General features: G+C 37.5%; 1 protein-coding gene across 2 annotated transcripts; it reads right to left on the bottom strand.

Annotated features, from left to right (window-relative positions):
* Positions 1 to 631: 631 nt before the first annotated feature.
* On the bottom strand, positions 632 to 15,529 carry LOC109042221 (medium-chain acyl-CoA ligase ACSF2, mitochondrial). Of its 2 annotated transcripts, XM_019058860.2 has the most exons (13): positions 15,223 to 15,523; positions 13,894 to 14,089; positions 12,262 to 12,390; positions 9,579 to 9,802; positions 7,538 to 7,655; positions 6,894 to 6,989; positions 6,032 to 6,180; positions 4,904 to 5,078; positions 4,344 to 4,451; positions 3,497 to 3,645; positions 2,589 to 2,730; positions 2,020 to 2,130; positions 632 to 1,569 (listed from the first exon to the last, which is right to left on the bottom strand). In XM_019058860.2, the coding sequence occupies exons 1-13, from the start codon at positions 15,288 to 15,290 to the stop codon at positions 1,441 to 1,443; spliced, it is 1,794 nt and encodes a 597-aa protein (XP_018914405.2). In that variant the 5' UTR covers positions 15,291 to 15,523; the 3' UTR covers positions 632 to 1,440. The 2 variants fall into 2 exon arrangements, with proteins under 2 accessions (XP_018914405.2, XP_072156406.1); XM_072300305.1 differs by lacking the exon at positions 4,344 to 4,451 and having other exon boundaries at positions 15,223 to 15,529.
* Positions 15,530 to 16,684: the final 1,155 nt, after the last annotated feature.

Raw genomic sequence — 16,684 nt, 5'->3', positions numbered from 1 at the left:
ATTTCTTGAGTTTTTACACGGATTATTGAGCGTCAGAAATAATTAACTCGCCGAGCTTAGGTAGGCCGGTATTCTACCGTGCTAAGGAAAAACGTCGTATGAACATTCCAGAGTTGCCAGATTTCCCTTGATAAAACAGGTATTTTTGACAAAATGTATGCATATTTGTCCTTTAAACTTTCAGATATTTTAGATTCAATGGCGTATAAAATCTAGAGAAAATTTTGAAAACAAATATTCATAACCTTCCCAGTTAGTTCGGTTTTTATCGGAGGAAATTTGACAATGTCTGAAGGCTCATACGGCGTTTTTACTTGGCACGACAGTATTGGTTCATTAACCTCATCGTTTAGGAAAAGTCTATTGACTTAGTTGCGATAAAAATGATATCACACTCAAGATATATACGTACGATTTTATCCGTTACTATGCATGCTGCAATCCGTGTGGGTTTTCCGAATATCAACAAAGCTATGCTTGAAAGTTATCAACTCTGTTTTCCCCTCATTTGAATGTATGTAAATAATCGATTCTTGGTGAGGCAGCTTGCCTCGATATTTTCAGTGGAATTAAATGGAGGAAAGCGGTGTCGCCAACTTGCTAAATCGCTACTGAATATCAATACTCAATCTCAACATTTGAAAACTCTTATTTTTAGAAGTTAAATTACGCATTAAGACTTGAAACTGTTGAAGGATTATCATGAAGTGGTTCGCAGATTAAAGAAAAACTATTGAAAATTGCGAAGCATAATATTCTTTCGGATGGTTCCTATCTTGAGAGTAAACTACCTGTAGACTTTAATTTATTGCAGTCGACACACAAAGACGTCGGATGGTCGGTCCAGCTCATTTTTATGAAGGCATGCAAGCGTTTAAGCGTTTTCCGGCTATTAACTGTGCAATACTGCCGTACTAAGGAAGAACGCCGTAAGAACATTCGAGAGTTGTCAAATTTTCCTCTATAAAATATGTATTTTTGACAACATTCATACACAGTTTTCTTTGAAATTGTCAGATGTTTTGGATTAAATTGCGTACGAAATTGTCTGAAAACTTGGGGGGGGGGGGGAGGGAAATATTCACAATTTTCCCAGTGAATTCAGTTTTTATCGAAGGAAACTTGGCAACGTCTGAAGGCTCATACGGCGTTCTTCCTTGGCACGGAAAAATAGACGGTAAATTTTACTACCCTAAAATGCATGTAGGAGGTAGGACTTCTGAAGCGTAATCTTAGCTTGCGCTCTGGATTGTAATAAATGACAGTACTCTCAAACGTCAGAGATCACAAATCGAGGTAATCATAAAAATCATCATTTCGATCAACGGACTTGAGTATCGTTACAGGCATGATTGTTTGGTACATCTCTGTTTTGGGATGGACATATTGTTGAACGAGCTTAATTCTCTTGCAAATGAGAACCGCAGAGACTTTTTCTGGTCAGAGATCTCCCGCCTGTAAAGCTTTTTCAATCGATTCTTTGAGGATGTGTTTCTTAATTTTTCCCGAGCCTGTTTTAGGAAATTCGGGTAGAAATTGTACATATTTTGGAACCTTAAATTGTGAAATCTGCAACAAAGACCGATCAGATGTATTAATGTTTAACTCTATCAAAGATTAATTCTATCAAAGACAAAGATCATATGTTAGGGCGACAAGAAATACTGAAAAAGCTGAAGCAAACAGTGGCTCGGTAAAATACAACCGTATTTTCATCATTCATATACTTCCCTTTTCAGGTATAATTTTATGAGAAGAGAAATATTGAACGCTCTTAAAAGAGCATAAAAACACCTAAATGCGTACGTTCTGACAAATATTCGTAAAGAAAAATTTAAAAGAAAGAAATTCGCCGATGAAAAATTTTATTTATGGGAAAATTTAATTATTTTTTGATCAAGAGAAATAAGTTTTTTCCATATGACAAGAGCAAAGATTTTTAAAAATTGTCGCATTACAGATAATATTTTGTGTGTAAAAAATACTCAAAAGCAGGAAAAATATCTTAAACGCACTTACTTTTCCTTGACAAAATGTTTTTACTTCATCCGCTGTAATTGATTTTCCTGGCCTCAGTATTAGCGCTGCTCCAACGACTTCGCCTAGTCGTTCATCTGTGACCCCAAACACCTGTGGCAATAGAATTGTTAGGAAAAATGTTAAAATAATATTCTGAAAAACGAATGAATTGTAAACCATTACATGAAATAAAAGAAATCTACGATTGAATGAAAGCGGAAATAAATGAAAATGCGAATGCATCTCACATTATTTTTACTTGAGAAAGAACTCCAAGGTGCAACTACCACAAGTGCATACGTGCAACCAAAAACCGCACGGACATGCAATGATTTTCAAAGCAGTGTAAAATTTTAATCAAATTTTCAGGTCAGATAATGTAGATCATTAGTCTATGTTAGCCCGAATTGTGGTTGAAAACTTTAAAAAATGTATAAAATTGCATATGCACTGTACACCGAAAAGAACTCTCCGGAAAATTTTTTGGGGAAAAATATCCTTTATTTCGAAAATATGCTTTCCAAATATGACATCTTAGTTTTTCGAACCTAATAAAAATGCAAACTTACCTGTGCCTCAAAAATATCTGGATGAGCTTGTAACAAATCTTCGACCTCTATCGGAGATATATTTTCACCACCTCTTATTATTAAATCTTTGATTCTGCCGACAATTTGTGCGTAACCGTCTTCGGATAAGAGCGCTTCATCTCTAGGGAAATCAGAAAAAATTAGCTTCGAAAATTTTATACGACAGTTCATGAAAAAAGGCACTTCATTGCTCGAGAGCAAAATTTTCAACGGAGTGATTTTCCCAGACTTTAAAAAAAAACAGTAATCCGAAAACTTTTAGCAGCCTTTTGAATAAGTAGCTGGCAGATAAACTCATATTTCGTCGATCCTCCAACAAAAGAACGCACCTTCATCTCAAAGTTGCAAAACCGACACAAATAAATCAATTTTGTACAAGAATGTGGATGTGCAAATCTTTTCCAAAATGTTCCATTTGTGAGTAGAAGTTTACCAACGTTGGAATGTAATCACGTTCTTTAGTCTGAGGAACAACACTTTGTGCCAATATAAGGCATAAAAATGTGTTAAAATTTGGCAATTGCAAACGTAAAATACAGCAGATATGAACGTTTTGGGACCAAAATCCTCCAAAAAATATCAAACTAAACTGAAGTTATGGACGTTTGAAGTTTGCAATTGGGAAAATGTTCAATCGTGAAAAGCCTATTTGAAAAGCTTATTTGTCATGATCAAGCTAGGTAAAAAATGGTCGGATTTCAATGCAACTTCAAAAAATTCGCACACAAATGATGAGGCATAGAGGGCATTAAGTGTTTGAACAGTGTAATATTCCGTGGGTAATATTCAGTGAGGTTCCTTGATAAGGTTTAGTGGGTTATTTTGAGTTAAGTTCAGGATACATGAGGTTAGATTCAGGGTAGCTAATGGTGAATTTAAGTCCTCACCCAGTTTTTATCCATGCATCTTTTCCGATCATTTCCGCTGTTTTAGAGTCCTGGTTGTAGTAACCCAGCATTTTCACATATCCTCTGCACCAGAGTTCTCCCGGTGAACCAAGCGGTACCATTTTTCCAGCTCTATCAACAATTTTCACCTGTAAAGTCAACGTGATTCCGTTACGATGATGTAAATCCGCAATTATAATACACACTTGAACATGTACATGAAAGACCTTAAACTGTCGAACTTTTATCAGCGAAGGGATATTGTATGTATTGCAGCCATCAATCACTAGTTTTTTATGAATATCGATAGTGAAACCACCTGACCATATATCTCGTTTGCAGAGTTTAAAATTCTCCGGTCCCATTTAATTTTCTTGAAAGAGAAAGAATCAAAATCATTCCTCGAAGTTTACACGGACTTTTCTTTGCACGGAAACGAAAAGTCAGGGAAGTTCTCACTGAGTAGTTTTCCATTTAAATGATAAAGTACGACAGGAAATCTGCAACGGCGCAAACCGAAATATGTGGTCTGGTAGTATCACTGTCAATATGCTGAATGTGGCACGAAGAAGTAGACTTGAAAGAGAGTGGGTAGCTCTTTATTCGATAGCCTTAATAGCCCATTAACAAAATTAAGGATGTTTGATGAAATTACTCGTCCGAGTTTATGATTTCATCTCCAGAGGCGATTATTGCAGATTGGCAACTCTGTTTTTCTCCATTTTTAAGCATTATGAATACTCGATTTTGAGTAATGATGGCCTGCTTCAATAGATTTAGATTTTTTACGTATTTTCAAAAGGATAAAATGGAGTACTGGCGAATGAGGGAAATAAGCCCTGCTCACCTCAACATGATCCTGTACAAATCCAACCGTGTATTTCTTTTGGTCTTCTGTGTCCGTCAGTCGACTTAGAAACAAACATGGACTAGTCTCCGTCATTCCGTATGCTGACTGAAAAAATTCAGAGTAAAAAAGAAATGACAGACAAAAGGATGTCAAGCCTTGCTAGCTCATGCATAATTCAACGCCCACAATTCAAATTAGTGTAGTATTAAATCGTGGAGAAAAGGAATCTAGTTTGTACTTTTAAAATCCTTCTGTCTATGTAATGATAAACTTCAAATATTATTTAAACGTCTCTACCTCTAACATCTTCCGTATCACAGAAATCAACTCAAATACGTAATGGTAACTGGAATAGTCTAGATGACTGTGAAATGATTGTAGTGATCCTTTCTAGAAATTGAGAAAAAAGCTTTCTTTGGATACAGTCAAATACTTTCAAAACTCACATATGTTCGCGTTGTTGACAGGATTTCTTGGATTTTTCATGCTTTGAAAAAAAATTACTTCTTAAACATGAGAATCTTTTTTTTAAAAAAATCACAAAGATTTATACTCACATAAATGTTGGTCGAGGGAAAAATACTGTGTATCCTATCATAAACTTTAGGCAAGAGCAGCGATCCACCCGTCAAAATTATATCTAGATTATCTTTCCACGAAGATTCCTTACTTTGTTCAGCTAGTGAGCAGATATCTAAATGCATTGTTGGAGTTCCATACAAAGCATTACATCTGCAAATGAGTATGAATATTTGTTTAAATCTTTCGGTTTTAAAAGTCATTCAATCATTTTAATACATTTTTTTTTAAAAAAAAAACCCCTCTTTTAAAACTAGGTTAAAGTAAAGTAGTCAAATTCCTGTGGTTTTTTCACACACATTTATTTTTACATTTTTTAGAGAGAAATTAAGTTCACGGTTTAGGTGATATCACTAACAAAATGACTTCGAAATAACACGGAGAAAAAAAGTTTGATTATATGAATCGGCGTGCGTTGTTCTATATGCCGATGCGGCCGATGTAACACACCGTACTCCTGTTTATACAGCCGATCCTTCAAAACAAACCGTAAAAATAGTTTGGTAGGATGTGAACCGTGCTGTGAAAAGAGCTTGGTTTCATGAACATGCGCATATGTTATCAGAACTGGAAGTATTCTTTTACATTAGCCATACAGTGCGGTCATAATAGAACACCTTATTCCGGTTCATTGAACTGAAAATTTTTTCTCAGTGCACCGAGTAGCGTATCTCCATCACAATGTGCTGCTTTATTTTTTAAGATGAATATAATGGACACGTTCTCACGAAATTTTCAGAGAATATTTTTGGAGGAACAAAGGATTATTCGTTGTTCCCCTCACGAAAAACGTAGCTACAATTCAAGTTGCCAAATGTATCTCGCGAATTGCATTTTAACCAGAAGAATCTTGGATATTTTAACTAAAAATTGCACTGGTTGTTCTTCTAATCTAATGTGAAAATCAGAAACGTTCTGGACAAAAATTGCACTAGTACATTCTTATAATAAATCGAATTGTTTACGTCAATTTTGCAACCTTGGAATGGAGTCACGTTCCCTCGTCGGGAAAACTAGGAATTACGCAAAAAATTTTGAATGTAGAATGACCAGTCATTGAATCATGAAATATTTCGCATGATATTTTGACTATAAACATACTTAACTGTTCTTTTGCGATTGCTTCAATTGTGAGGGTAGAGCTGTAACTTGGACTTGGCAGCACGCAAGTTCCTCCAAAGTGGAGGCCGGTCAGCACTCCTGCAGCTAAACCATAAGCATGAAAAAATGGAACGGAACAACAAATATTGGGTCTCTGGAAGAGAAAAATTGACTCATTTCAAAATTCACTATGAGAGAGATAATAAGGACAATATATGGACTACATTTTGCAATTAATTAGGAACACCAATTGAACAATTTAACAAAATGACTTGATTGAAACGTTAAAATAGTATTTCTCCTCTTATCTCAGAAAAAACATGGCAGAATTAAGGTGTTCATACAGGTTTACCCACATGTAATAGACATTGAAAAGCTTGCAACGTCACTGCTCACTGATTGAGGTATGAATGTTTACCCCTCCCCCTCGCTGACGAGGCGATACGCGCTAGGTAATTTTACAGCGGCTCGCGTGATCCTCTGCGTTCAAGACGAAGCGACACTGTTGAAGGCGCTCTGAGCAACTATTCCGCCTCAGATGTATTGCACAGTATCAGATGAAATTGAAGGCGCACTAACGTACGTAAAATATCTGGCATCGTTTCCCACCTTGTAGAGTCCTACGGCCACAATGATCGTGCAATATGCGGCTCTTGTTCGATCAGTTTTTGTGAAACTTGGTAGCAGATTGACTCCTTTTAATTTTGTTGGAAGTATTCCATTAGTATGGAACTGATACCGAAATCCAAATTTTCGTTTCTCAATCGTAAAGTTCTTTCCTAACTCAATCGATAAATTCATACAGGTTTATATAAAGTGTTGTAATAATGATTTTTCCTATACACATATTTTTAAACGATAGTATACCTTTTTGTCGTAAGCAAGCCTTTTCCCCACAAAGTATGCGTTATTCAGGGTGCTAAAATGAGTCAGCGCAGCGGCCTTTGGTAGTCCAGTTGTGCCCTGAAAAAAAGAAAGGAAGTTAGGACGCAAATAAAACTCGCACTTACTGATCAACAAATCATAGCTACGATGATGCAGCTTAAAAGCTTTTAAATTCTAATTCAAACATAAAAGTCATGGAAATTTAAGGGGTTTGAATTCTCATATGAATTACTTCGTAGGATGATGGCGAAATTTAAGCCCTAGATTTACGATTGTCTTGTTCATTAGTTGCTTTTACAGGCGCTCCGTGACACCTAACCAACTCTTGAATCCGCCAATGTTTCCGGAAGCTAACATCGTTCTATCTCTTTTTAGATGTCATTTACCCACCTTCCAGCTATGAACACTTAGAGGAAGAGGAGTCCACTCAAAAACCTTTTTCGGCAACCTGGTATCGGTCATTGTCTCCATATGCCCATATTGCCCATACCATACCAACTACTTAGCAATGATATCACCTCTTGGACTCATTAAATATGATTTTTTAACTACTATTATTTTAAAGCCAACTGCTCAAAACATTCATTTCTACCAATAATTAAAATTGAAAAGATCAAAAATCTTACAGAAGTAAATTGAATATTGCAGGCATCGTCCGGTTGGATCACTTTTGCCAGTTCTTCTAGCCTGTTTTTAGAGTCTTTGTTCGCCAACGAGTAAATATCTTGAAGTCGGAAAGTACCTCTGGGAAAAATAAAATCGCAAATACTTTGAATCTTTTTAACATATAGCATTAATAATAAGGAAAAGGTATTTTTAATTAATACGTGTGCGGTCTTTATGTTGTGTGCTCAGTTGAAAACGTACTTTTACATTTGAACATTTCTCCGTAAAATAATGAATAAGAAAAAAAGCATAATAATTATGTAAAATAGACTCCGTGGTTTATAAAAGTAAATGTTTTCATGTGTCAACAGGGCCGGATTTACCTACGTGCCGCCCATGAGCCACCTGTATTTTGCCGCCCCCTTCTCATTGGTTTTGAAACATCAATAAAAACCATCAAGCGAACATGCCGGAGGGGGGGGGGGGGTGCATAAGACGCGTTAAATCGTGATGGACACATTTTTTGCGAGAGCCCTGTCAACACTACTAGCAAAAGTTCACGGAACTTTGCGCGAAAGTTAAGTCTCGTAAACCTGTCGCTGTGTGGACATCGCCTTCCATTTATAAGAAATAAACGAAAAAATTATGAAAAAACAAATATAATTAATGTGGTTTAATAATCTTAACCTCCGCCGCCGCGCCGCGCTGACTTCACTATGTTTTGCGCAATGCGTGAAGTATTCCTACAGTCTTGCAGGCGCTATGCGTCTCACGCCGCGGACCGCGCTGTGTTTGACGCCATGCGTGAAGTATTCATGCAGTCTTGTAGGCGCTAATATGTTTTACGTGCCGACCGCCGCGTCGAGGGCTTCTCCTTTTCATGTGAAGTCTTCGTTATCATTTCTCTCTGCGGCGCGCCGTTCCAAGCGAAATTGCGTGTTTGGTTTCTCTCTTAACTCGACTAATTAAAGGTGCTGTTTCTTGTATCACCGAAAGACGACGAAATTAGAAGTTACCATACCTTTACCCTCAGGAAATGAGAGACTTTATGGCCTTTTCTAGTTCGTAATTTTTTTTCTGAATCCGATTTTTTTGATACCTACATTTGAAAAATTTCAAAACTTGCCGCCTCCTTTTGCCGCCGTGGGCCGCGGCCCATGTGGCCACCCCCTAAATCCGGCTCTGTGTGTCAATATTTTTCTAGAAAATTTTAAAAATGCAATGAAATCCACCTTATAAATTAATAACTTTTTACTCACATCAAACTGCTGTTGCACTTGTAATTCCAATCTTAATTTTTTTTTTTTTCGAGGCAATGTAAACTTTCAGAATTCACTAACAATATATATCAGTTTAAATACGTGATCTTCATTTCTGATAAAGTACATATGTACTAAAAGGGTGGGGGTGTGGTAAGGGGGGTGTACTAGAGGGTTTCCCCTGGCTATTCCGCGGCCTTATCGCCTAACCACTTTGCGGTAGCAACAAATTAAGGGCATAAAGCACACATCGCTCTGCTGCGTCACGCACAAGATCAAATCACGCGCGTCTATACTTCCCCTAACGGCCATCATTCGACTTCAACCAATGTGACGTCACAATTCGCATTGGCTGCCACCGTGAGAAATACATTGCATTTAAATTTCCCGCCGCAGTGCTCAGTAGGGCCTCAAAGTTCGTCCACGGGGATGTCTGACCTGTGTTGATTTGGTCTTGGTCATTTATTAATATCGGGGTGGCCAAGGTACAAAACCACAAATCTCCATCGCGATGTTTCAAACTTTCTGCTCTTACTTCATTTTTTGTCGAAGAGAAACAAGCCAACTTTTTAGCTTGCAATTTAAACAGAATATTCCACTAACAGTGAGGATCAATCGAAGAATTCAAGGAAGTACGTTGAGTAGCTTAAAAAATTAAAGCATGACGGATGGTCTGCAACGTCGCAAACGGAGGTACGTGATTTTGCACTTTGGTCGTCGATATACGTTACCTTGCTCTCAAAATTTATGGAAGAAACAGTGCCCTCGAGGGTATGCATAAAAACGGCATTTATTCACTTACGGTAAATTTTGGTCCGTATTCATGATGAGGTGAGTAAACTCCGGGAAGTCCTTAACTTGGACAGGTGAGCCAGTAGGAGCTCTCTCCAATTCAGGCATAATAGAAACCAACGAATCGTAATAATTTTGAGTCAGAAACGTATCCCGTACTATCAAGGCCCGCGCTCCCGTTAGCTGCAAGCTGTGCGCGATTTCCTTCGACAGGTTTGCAGGATTCAAGTTCATCTGGGAAGAGAAAGAAAATGATAACTCCATCGCCGCGCAGTGAACTCGACGCTCCTCTGACATAAGAATGTATCTCGATGTCCGCATGAGCCCCAGAAAGCATGGGTTTATATCTAAATGGAGTTGTTGCATGTGTGAGGAATTTGCGATTTGACTATTGATTCTTCTGTAAAAGTTCGCGAAAAACACGATAGTGCCACTGGTTTTCTCTGAAATCGACTCCCAAGCTCATAAGAAGTTCTCAAGTTGAGGCCAAAATGGAGGGGATATCCCTCGCTCTCCTGAGAGTCCACCTCTACATCAATACAATCTCTCCATGCAAAGATAGGGAGCAAATACATTAGCAGGGTTGCCGTGTTTTCAGTTTTAGAGTCCCCAATTAAAGTGGCAGCCCTGTCAATGTATTTGCTCCCTATCTTTGCATGGAGATTTTGTCTTGATGTAGAGGTGGACTCTCAGGATAGCGAGGGATATTCCCTCCATTTTGGCCTCAACTTGAGAGCTTTTTATGAGCTTGGGAGTTGATTTCAGGGAAAACCAGTGGCACCATCGTGTTTCTCGCGAACTTTTACATTAGAATCAATTGTAAAATCGCAAATTCCGCACACATGCAACATCTCCATTATAGCTCACGTGGAAATTGAAATACGCTCTTACGTCTGCGGGGCGACGAAATGAGCTATGTGTGGAGAGATTAGCTATGAACAACTTGACCAAAATTGCAAATTGGGCGTATTTATGCTAAATGGAGCTATGTGGAAGTGAAAAGATAGGGCCGTTAGTGGTCAGGCCATAAGAATGAATGGGAAATATAAAGCGCCAGTGACGTCAGCGGCAACGTCGAGAGAAACGACGATCGGGAAGGCGCGGTCTTTAACTCATGAGCCCTGTCCACAACGCTCTGGTCACATGCCCACGGCTCCTGAGTTAGCGCTCAGTTCCTCTTCATTTATTTGAAAATCCCGCTTTTCCATTTTCTCAAAAGGAACTATATCCACTTTTACATTGTTTCTTATCCAGCTTCCTCGAGCACACCCTATCTTTCCACTAGCACCTAGTTCCTATTGGCATAAATACGTCCAATTATGATTTACATTCTGTTATATTACCAATCGTAAGTGGTGACTGTAGCAGAAATATTTTACGAGAAAACCAATACAACCACTTTTATACCTCTAAGTTTTGTATTAACTAAGATCTCAGCTTTTAAAATTTCCCCAACATATCTGAACTTTCTCATAGCTCCACTGTGCGTCGCTGCATCGGGAAACGGCTCTGGGAATGGTTGTTAAAGTTTGCAGCAGCCCAACTGTTGAAACTAAGTCTGCATGACTCGACTAGACTTAGCCCTATCTTACCCATGGAGTGTGGCGCATTTCGATGTCCAACCAAGCTGTTTAAACTAATTTTTTATCGATTTTTTCCATTTACTTTTTACTTTAATTTGAATCCTTTTTCCATGTATCTTTCTTCATTTTACTCTCTATTCATTTTATGAATTTCTTATCTTCTCCTCGTGTTGCTTTTGTGGCTGTCTATGCACGTTCCGCAGACAACTTTCAACAGGATATGCTGATTCTATTTTGAGGGAATAATGATCACTGTCGCAAGATAACCCTCGATATATCATCACCTGCTTAACACTCAGCTCCCTTAATTGATTTATTATCGCACGGTCGACGATGCATTTTAACCCTTGAGTCTGTTGAACCCACATTTGCGTACGCACCGCAAAAAAAAAAAATTGATCGTACTGGCCATCGTATTCGATCGCGTGTTCCATTCGGCTCGAGCCATCTGGTTTGTGAAATCGAATTTTCTATACTTGTACATATAACCTAAGATTCTGTTCATGAAAACGCACTCTTCGATTGGACTGATTATATACAGAAGTTTGGTCACACGAATCGAACGAAGAATTTCTATAGCGAACTAAAATTTGTAGTTTTCTGTTTTTACTTGAGTTTTCAATTATTTACTTTCTTTTTTCATGTATAAGCACGTTTTTTAAAACTTATACATTTTTCTGGCGATGACCGTTTATGCATTAAATAATTTGCTGCCACACTATAGTTGCTTTCAAATATTCGCTTCTTTTCCGTGTATTGGTGGTCCAGGAGTTTTTTTTTTTTTTTTTTTAACTACTTCAAATACCATACAGGTATCCTGTGCTTCCACCTACAGCCCCACCCCCTCCGTCCCTACTTTGTACCAGCCCGAGATAACCGTTGTTTGAGACCATCAAACTCGGGTCGCCTAGCCGGGAATCAAACCCAGGACCTCCTGATTATGGAGCCAGCACTACAATCGCTACACTACAGGAGGCCGACTGAGGAGTGACGTTTCGAGCAAACTGTTCGGCAAACCAGACCAAGTGTGATAAGTAGAAATGAAGCTACCCCTGTTTTATTTTACGGGTAATCTAAAAATTCAATTGTAATATAAGTCATAATACATACTACGATTACACCGGCTTTTGCCCCGGCCAGGAACGAAATGTACCATTCTTCTGAATTAGGCTCCATCAGACCCACTCGATCACCTGGATTCAACCCTAGTGCAATTAATCCCGCAGCTAGTTGATCTACCTAAAGAAATGCGAACACAAATTTTAATTAAACCCATAAAATTACCACAGCTAATCCAGTGGCCTCTATGCCAGTTTCCTCTATTTCAACAATCGATCCGTCTCTGGTCTGAAGGCATGCAGAGTGCAAACGTTTTTCCTGTGATAAAATATAATACGATATGATTTTTGCAAAATTTGACGAAACAACGATAAGTAACAGCCGAAATAATTAGAACACAAACAAGCACACATAATAATAGCTGAGACAAAGCTGATAAAAGAATGAAAGAAAACATTACAACATTACACAAGACATTATCAATCGCTAAAAAAATATGAGGAAAAACCTCGAATCGAAACGGTCGAAACTACAAGACAAGTAATTACAATGAAATATAAAGAAGTAATCATACGAAAAATTGGAGGACGAAAACATCTCCTTTTATCAACCGCGGAAAAACTAATAAACAGATATGTTTAATAAGCTGATACAGATTTACTTGCATGCTTTCAAAATCAAAATTTAGTAAATCATTACTCAATTAATATTTCGGACAACAAGCATATGCTCTCCTGGGAGGTATTTCAAATGTATTTGTGTACGAAGCATGTAAATTTATTCGCCTTCATTTGAAAAATTAGGCAAAACTATGCTCTTAGAGGCAGCAATTGAGGGGTTTGGAGGACAAGGAGCGTAAGTGTAGTTTTTGCTATTTCAAGAAATACGTGTTTGAAATTACATGGAGCCTTATGGCAGAAAGGAAGTTTAAACTCACTTACTGATGCTTTAAAGTTGGATTTTAGTTGTGAATTTTTCACAGAATATGCTTTCAAACTATGGTTTTATTTGAGTTCATGGATATCTTAATTTTTTCAAAAACTGCATTATGCGCCTTGTTCTCCAAGCCCCTCAATTATGGTGTCAAAATGAAAGGTATGCAATGATACAAATCATTCACACAAGGACTGATGTTTGGCTGTCTTTGAAAAAGCCACATTTTGCGTACCCTGTCAGATTAAAGTGAAGCTATGTAATCCCATTTGATCAATCTTTTCCAGGTATTGAAATTTGTTGTCTTGAATCTTGACCTCGTTACGCACATTACTGCAATTGAATGGTTTGCCTCAAAAATTATCCAACCTCCGACTCTATCGAGAAGTTTCAGTTTTTCTCTACGTATATCAAAATCTGATAAGAATTTCTGCCAATAAGTTTGTTAAATCCGCTGTACAATTTTGTGCTCTGTTTTTAAAAAGGAAACATTACGAGAAATGATCTCTTAGGATAAATATCTCAGAAAATTCTAAAACTTCACGGCAAAGTTGGACAATTTCCAATGTCAGTCATGCAATTACTTTTTTAAGATTTATTTTTTTTTTTACATTTCTAATAAGAATATTCAATCATTTTTCGAACCGGTATATAAAACCGGTTATAGGGTGTCCATCAAAACCGAGAAACTCCCCCTACTTATCCTAAAGCTACTCTTCACTTCTCGTTAAGGAGCAGTGTAAATCTTACCTTCGTTTTAGCTTGGTGAAATGTAAGTCTCCTATTCTGAGCGAGTGAGACCAATGCCTCTGCGTCTCCAAATTTGTTGACTGCCTCTTCAAAAAGATTACCGATTGTTACAGCTCGCAGAGGCTCTGAGCCTGGATTATGAAAGTAGCTCCAGTTTGGTGGCTTTAGGTTGAATTTCGCTACTGTATGGGCTGCCCTGAAATGGTCGTAAGTCATTCGAATGAAATCATGATTTTCAGCTGCCTGCAGTCCCCGAGGTTCAATAAAAAAAGTGGATTTTTCGAAATTGACTACATATGAGGGACTTGCAGGACAAGGCGCATAAATGTAGTTTTTGCTTTTTCGAGAAATACGTGGTTAAAATTCCGAGATTACATGGAGCCTTGTGGCGGAAAGAAAGTTCAAACGGACTTTTTGATGCTTAAAAATTGGAATTCATGAGCGAATTTTTCATAAAATTTGCCTTAAAATTAGGTTTACTTGAATTCGTAAATATCTCAATTTTTTCAAAAACTGCACTTATGCGCCTTGTCCTCCAAGCCCCTCATATACAACCCAAACAAAGAACTCAAACATTAGAATGAGATTGCATGCTGTAATTATACAATTGTTTAAAGTTATTTGTTTTTCTTTCATGTTTACGTTTGTAAAATAGTTTTTTTTCGTTTGTAATCAAGTTGTTTACACTTGTGGAACACTTCCATGTGGTTTTGCTGCATTTTTTTTAATACATAAGTTGTGATTTTTAGCGACTAACTCACATAATTAATCATCCTGCAATGAAATTAAGCTCCCTTTCCTGAGATATATGGATAAACAATTTCCAATTCAATGTGAAATTAGTTTATACATTCGTGGGCTACTGATTTATAATTTCTTCCTTTAAAAAAAAAAAAAAAAAAAAAAAAAAAAAAAAAAAAAACCATAGTACGTACAAAATTGAAAATTCTATCTTTGTCTGTAACAAAGATTTCAATACGTTAGTGAGCGCTAATCGGTTACTTATTTTCACCACTTTTCTTGGTCCTGTACAGGCAATAGACTAGTATGAACACAATTCTATATACGTGAAAAGATGTAAGTAAAAACTATGATAGCTGAATAGTTGTAACTATCCAAATCATTCCTTCTTATTTGTCAGCACAAGTACATGATTTATACACGAAAAACTTGTTTGTGGGGCAAACGCGTTAAAAACACTAATTGGAATGTCATGGTAAACTTTTGAGGGATCTAAGTTAAAATCGCTTTTCGCACGAACCTTTGATTTCTCATACACAAATAAATGTGAGGATTAAAACGTTTGAGAAAAGTGGTAGGAACCCTTACCTGGAAATTTTCATCTGTATCACCCTGTGAGCCTCGTCCAAAACCAAACACTTTATTTTAGAATTCATGATTGAATTAGTTATTTGCAATTTTTAATTACCAGTGCTTGAAGCTGAAAAATATACACATACACGGTCCCGGGTTTACATTAGATATGGCATAGATTTCATTTTAAACGTCACCTATCCTCATTTTTGCCTCTTTCAAATTTTTTCTCCTCTTTCAAAGTACCTTCGTACCTTTTCATTTGCGGCACAGCCATAAACTAAAATTGAGCGGGAAGGCGAAACGGAATGATCAGCTGCACCTCGAGATGGGTTCGAAGAAGCTGTTATCATTTAGTACTGCATGGGGACAAGAAGATTAAACGCTTTTGTTTACCTATGAAGGTAGAGGAAAACAAGCAGTGAACTCCAACAGAATGTGTTGATAAGGCGCGTCATTGATTCATGTATCAAGTTCATTAGTTTGAATCTGCAGCAGTTAAGAGGTATGAAATTAAGTCCAAGGAAAAATGCTCAGACACTTTTTTTAAATTTTGGAGTGAAATGTGAGATCTGAGTGCACTTACAATTAGTCATGAAAAAGTGGGAGTGAAATCAACTTCGGATATTATCCACCACGGCGTGGGGTGGAGCGATATGTACTCCATGCTGTAGTCGATATTCCCCCGAGTTGATTTCACTCACCCGTTTTCATTTGTTTCTCAATGAGTAAGGAAGAAATGCTTGGGTTGGGCAAAAAAGTGGCTTAACTTAAGCAACATGAGCAACATCTTAACGGCAAATCTAATATTTTTCTTCTTCTTTTTCAGTGAGCTCTTGTGTGTTCGCGGCGGATGCTTCACCGCAAGTGAGCCATACAACCTACCATTATATGGACTGAGTTAAGCAGAATGGAACCAACCCACATTTTGGAAAAAATTGAGTTATGAGTGGTTTTGAACTCAACCACTGCTCCATTATCCATCGCCAAAAATTCTAAGTTTTTGTTGGAGCAAATTTTGCAGAAATTGAACTTGAAGTTCATCTTTTACATTGAGTCTTATGCAGGAGCCAAACTTTAAACCTCTTTTTCTGTTCGATCCCGATGTGGCTTGGTTCCTTTCTGTTTAACTCCGTCCATATTACCGGGGTAAAATAACATCAGAATAACTGTTGAGGCCCATATTTCGTCTGTGCGAGACCATCGCCTTATGATTTAAGGGGCTTCGTAGGTAAGTAACTGATTTGGATGGTTCAGCTTAAATAATCATAACGTTCACCCTAATGAAAATGAATGAACTAGCTCAAAGGATCATTGAACTTGTATCATTCAAGTTGAATGATCCAATAAGCCAAATAATTCTAGCTGGTGAAAGTTAGGTAAACATCTCCTTCATAAAGTACCTCAGATTCTTCAAGATCTATTATCGACATTTTTCTAACAATTTTTTTTTGTAGAGTTGTCTTTCCAAAATTTT

Source organism: Bemisia tabaci, chromosome 5 (assembly GCF_918797505.1).
Source record: "Bemisia tabaci chromosome 5, PGI_BMITA_v3".
NCBI lineage: Eukaryota > Metazoa > Arthropoda > Insecta > Hemiptera > Aleyrodidae > Bemisia > Bemisia tabaci.
Note: the sequence above shows the minus strand (reverse complement) of the source record. Positions and strands in the feature narration are given on the sequence as shown.